The sequence below is a fragment of the Sander lucioperca genome, chromosome 24 (genome assembly GCF_008315115.2).
Source record: "Sander lucioperca isolate FBNREF2018 chromosome 24, SLUC_FBN_1.2, whole genome shotgun sequence".
NCBI classification, from domain to species: domain Eukaryota; kingdom Metazoa; phylum Chordata; class Actinopteri; order Perciformes; family Percidae; genus Sander; species Sander lucioperca.
Window position 1 is genome coordinate 18,835,786 of NC_050196.1, and position 5,000 is coordinate 18,840,785.

Here is a 5,000-nt window from a genome sequence, read left to right on the forward strand (position 1 = left end):
TCTTCATCCAGAGAGACGGGCTCTTCATCCTGGAAGAGGAGCACAAAGTCCGCCTGGTGAGAACCCAGGCTCAATATATAATATAATATATAACATTAAATTATATATCATATAAAACAGGTTAACTTGAAATGCTGAAGCTATGTTTGTGTTTGTGTCGTCAGGTGATCAGTGAACTCGGCCTGGACTCTCTCGGCCCGTTCAACCCCAAGGACAGAATCATAGAGTGAGTATTTAGGATGTTTGTTTGGTTTCTAAAGCACGCTGCGTGGGAACACGGATGTATACGCAGTTCTGTGTTTGACCACTGGGTGGCGCTCTGATACAGGGCCAGGCTTTATAGTTAAAGCTCCATTGTGTAATTCTTTGAGTTGATTCTTAGCAAAAAACCCTTTGTTCTTTCACCAATATGTGCTCATGCATGTGTAACCCTTCCACCAACTAATCAAAGTATTCTCGTAGAATCTGACATTCAGAATACATACGAGCGAGTCGCTTTTTTCAACATTTTTGTCATTTTTTCAACATTTTTGTCACTTTTTTTTACATTTTTGTCACTTTTTTCAACATTTTTGTCACTTTTTTCAACATTTTTGTCACTTTTTTGACATTTTTGTCACTTTTTTCAACATTTTTGTCACTTTTTTCAACATTTTTGTCACTTTTTTGACATGTTTGTCAAATTTTTCGACATTTTTGTCACTTTTTCCGACATTTTTGTCACTTTTTTCAACATTTTTGTCACTTTTTTCAACATTTTTGTCACTTTTTTGACATTTTTGTCACTTTTTTCAACATTTTTGTCACTTTTTTCAACATTTTGTCACTTTTTTCAACATTTTTGTCACATTTTGTCACTTTTACACTCTGTGGCGCCGTGACGAATGCCAGGGGGAGATTACTCGATCGGCCGGCAGATCAGAAAGCCTGTTGAAGATCGAGGATCACGCTGATACTTTACTAACGTTAGCTTGCATTCATTTGGGAACCTGATAGTTGATGTTAGCAATGAAATGGTACCAAAATAACGTAAAACTATCATTACACTGGAAGGAACACTTACGGACGAAGTCGTACTTCTTGGAATAATACGGCCACCGTAGGAGTTACAACACGCTCGGGATGGGGTCTAGAAAGTAATATTCAGTTGGTTGTCATATACAATATCACCGCTAGATGGGAGAAATTCTTACACAATGGAGCTTTAAAGAAGTTAAAGAAGATAAAGTATTAAAGGTCTCCTGTGTTACCTGTGCAGGTACATGGTGCAGTCTGATGACGACAGCCGTCTGGTGTCTCTCTCTCTCTTTGGTTAAAGATAAAGGAGATAACGTATTAAAGGTTTCCCGTTACCTGGGGAGTAACGGAATACATGTACCGGCGTTACGTATTCAGAATACAGATTATGAGTTCAATAGTTGGTATCTAGAATACAGTTACATTGTTGAAATCAATGGATTACATGACGATACTTCTCTGTTTCACGAGTTTATTCACTCTCTGAATAAATTAAGGCAACTCCACGCATTTCCCAGAAGCCCCAATATGAAAACAAAAAAATTAGCTATTAGCGTGATCAGTGATGGAGGTAGAGATGGAGCCGGACATTCATACAGCATTTCACATTAAAGAAAGAACAGGGAGAAGGAATATAACTGCAGTGCAGCCTCTACTGGCAGCAACCAGCCTCCTTTCAGCGTCTAATGACTCCACCTCCACCCTGAAGAAGCATCTTAAAGTTATTTTAATCAGCCAGGGGTCGTCGTCTGCTGTAGTTTTACTGGTCATCTTGCTGTTTTAGAGTTGACGTGTGACTTTACATTCTCCTACGTGCTGATTTACTATCTCCAGAGCCGTTGAAAGACTGATTAGCCCCGTTTGACATGCTAGCTAACGTTAGCTAAAATTAGCTCGTGGTAGCTCAGACTGCGCTTAGATTTCTGTAGTATGCAGTTTGGGACTACAAATCCAAGAATCATCTGCTTGTTGAGGTACACATTCAGCCAGTTGGACCAGAAGAACACACCAGAATAGGCCTGTTTAGTAAGCTGGATGTGATAGCCGCATTCCTACACTTATAAAATACAATTCAATGTGGAAGTAATCCAAGTATTCAGAATACCTTACTCAGATTGAGTAACGTAATGGAATACGTTACAAATGATATTTTTGTATTCTGTATTCTGTAACGGAATACGTTTTGAAAGTATCCTTCCCAACACTGTCTGTGCAGGTACATGGTGCAGTCTGAGGACGACAGCCGTCTGGTGTCTCTCTCTCTCTTTAGTTAAAGATAAAGTATTAAAGGTCTCCTGTGTTACCTGTGCAGGTACATGGTGCAGTCTGGGGACGACAGCCGTCTGGTGTCTCTCTCTCTGCAGCAGTTTGTTCAGAGCGTCGGCGCTCGCACGGCGGCTCCTGGCGGAGGATCGGTTTCTGCTGCCGTCGCTGCTATGGTAACCAACAAACATCCTGACACAAAAATAAAGTCCAACACACAAAGACCTCACAAGTCTCTGAGCTAGAGTCCCAGGTCTCAGGTCCCAGGTCTCAGGTCTCAGGTCCCAGGTCCCAGGTCTCAGGTCCCAGGTCTCAGGTCCCAGGTCTCAGGTCTCAGGTCTCAGGTCTCAGGTCCCAGGTCTCAGGTCTCAGGTCTCTGGTCTCAGGTCCCAGGTCTCAGGTCCCAGGTCCCAGGTCCCAGGTCTCAGGTCTCAGGTCTCAGGTCCCAGGTCTCAGGTCTCAGGTCTCAGGTCCCAGGTCTCTGGTCTCAGGTCCCAGGTCCCAGGTCTCAGGTCCCAGGTCTCAGGTCTCAGGTCCCAGGTCCCAGGTCTCAGGTCTCAGGTCCCAGGTCTCAGGTCTCAGGTCCCAGGTCTCTGGTCTCTGGTCTCTGGTCTCAGGTCTCAGGTCTCAGGTCCCAGGTCTCAGGTCTCAGGTCCCAGGTCTCTGGTCTCAGGTCTCAGGTCTCAGGTCTCAGGTCCCAGGTCCCAGGTCTCAGGTCTCAGGTCCCAGGTCTCAGGTCTCAGGTCTGGCAGGCTGAAAGTCACGGTGGTGTTTTGTCGGGATTAAGCCCCTAGCTGCCGGCTGCAGTTGACGGTTGCCGTGGCGACTGCTGTGTGTCTGCAGGGCGCGGCGCTGGGCGCCATGGTGGGTCAGATGACGTACGGGAAGCGCCAGTTTGACCATCTGGATGGCGTGATGCGGCGGCTGATTCCTCCGTTCCACCAGGCGGCGAAGGAGCTGCTGCTCATGGTGGACGCCGACTCCACCGCCTTCAACAGCTACATGGTACGCCCCAACTCTACTACTACTAATACCACCCCCTTCAGCAGCTACATGGTACGCCCCAACTCTACTACTACTAATACCACCCCCTTCAACAGCTACATGGTACGCCCCAAATCTACTACTACTAATACCACCCCCTTCAACAGCTACATGGTACGCCCCGACTCTACTACTACTAATACAACCCCCTTCAGCAGCTACATGGTACGCCCCGACTCTACTAACTTCTGCTGACTGACAGGAAGTTACCTCGGAGGTTATAACCACGGTTTCTGTTTCAGGCGGCGCTGAAGATGCCGAAGACATCGTTAGACGAAATAAAGAGGTGATGATAATGTGTGTAATGTGTGTAATGTGTGTGTAATGTGTGTAATGTGTGTGTAATGTGTGTAATGTGTGTGTGTAATGTGTGTAATGTGTGTAATGTGTGTGTGTAATGTGTGTGTAATGTGTGTAATGTGTGTGATGTGTGTAATGTGTGTGATGTGTGTAATGTGTGTGTGTAATGTGTGTAATGTGTGTGATGTGTGTAATGTGTGTGATGTGTGTAATGTGTGTGTGTAATGTGTGTAATGTGTGTAATGTGTGTGATGTGTGTAATGTGTGTGATGTGTGTAATGTGTGTGTGTAATGTGTGTAATGTGTGTAATGTGTGTGTAATGTGTGTAATGTGTGTGTAATGTGTGTGTAATGTGTGTGTAATGTGTGTAATGTGTGTGTAATGTGTGTAATGTGTGTGTAATGTGTGTGTAATGTGTGTAATGTGTGTAATGTGTGTGTAATGTGTGTGTAATGTGTGTAATGTGTGTGTAATGTGTGTGTAATGTGTGTGTAATGTGTGTAATGTGTGTAATGTTCAGGAGAGAGGCGGCGATGCAGGCCGGTCTGCAGCGGGCGGTGAGCGTGCCGTTGGCTCTGGCCGAGAGGGTCGGCGTCCTCTGGGCGCCGCTTAAAGAAATGGTCGTCAACGGCAACATCGCCTGCAAGTCGGACGCTCAGGTAACACGAACACCCCCCAAACATCTAAACTAAACTTTATAAAGTCAAATAAAATACTGAAGTTACAGTTCAACACAAAACATGAGCAGGAAAACGAAGACGACAACTAAATGTTGAAAAAGGCGACGAAAAAGTCTGAATAAAAGGCGCCGAAAAGGTTGAACTAAGCGTAACTTAACAGGATATCAACAGCATGATGACTTCAGGAAATGGCCTAAAACTTTGGTTATTTTCCAGATAAAAGTTAAAAAGTTTTAATGTGAAGTTTGTGTTTGCAGGTGGCGGCGAAAGCGTTGGAGACGGCGGTGTTCGGGGCGTATTACAACGTCACCATCAACCTCAAAGACATCACAGATCAAGACTTCAAGATGGCCGTAAGTCACGTCTGTTTAAATAAAGTTTGGTTGCCGATAGCTGAGATCAGACCCAACACGGGAACGTATAATACTTTACGTTTAATTACTGAGAAATATATATTCAGTCAATGTTTTGACAACCGTGCTCTTATTTTGAAACTGTTCTTATACTGTAACTTTTTGGAAAGTTACTTTAGTTACTTTCTAGTTTTCACAACTGTCTGTTATATAGTGATGATAATAATGGTCTGTCTGCCTGTCTCTCTCCCTGCCTGTCTGTCTCTCTCCCTGTCTGCCTGTCTCTCTCCCTGCCTGTCTGTCTCTCTCCCTGCCTGCCTGTCTGTCTGCAGACTGAGAAGC

At 44.7% G+C, this 5,000-nt stretch overlaps 1 protein-coding gene across 1 annotated transcript in view; it reads left to right on the plus strand.

Annotated features, from left to right (window-relative positions):
- The window catches only part of ftcd (formimidoyltransferase cyclodeaminase), a 13,623-nt gene that overhangs the window by 8,406 nt on the left and 217 nt on the right, over window positions 1–5,000 (plus strand). The window contains exons 7-14 of the mRNA XM_031307637.2: window positions 1–56; window positions 165–226; window positions 2,330–2,456; window positions 3,124–3,285; window positions 3,567–3,610; window positions 4,146–4,284; window positions 4,563–4,658; window positions 4,991–5,000. The exon at window positions 1–56 is cut by the window's left edge and continues 76 nt beyond it; the exon at window positions 4,991–5,000 is cut by the window's right edge and continues 217 nt beyond it. Coding sequence (XP_031163497.1) covers window positions 1–56; window positions 165–226; window positions 2,330–2,456; window positions 3,124–3,285; window positions 3,567–3,610; window positions 4,146–4,284; window positions 4,563–4,658; window positions 4,991–5,000 — 696 coding nt within the window. The remainder of the gene's footprint in view (window positions 57–164; window positions 227–2,329; window positions 2,457–3,123; window positions 3,286–3,566; window positions 3,611–4,145; window positions 4,285–4,562; window positions 4,659–4,990) is intronic.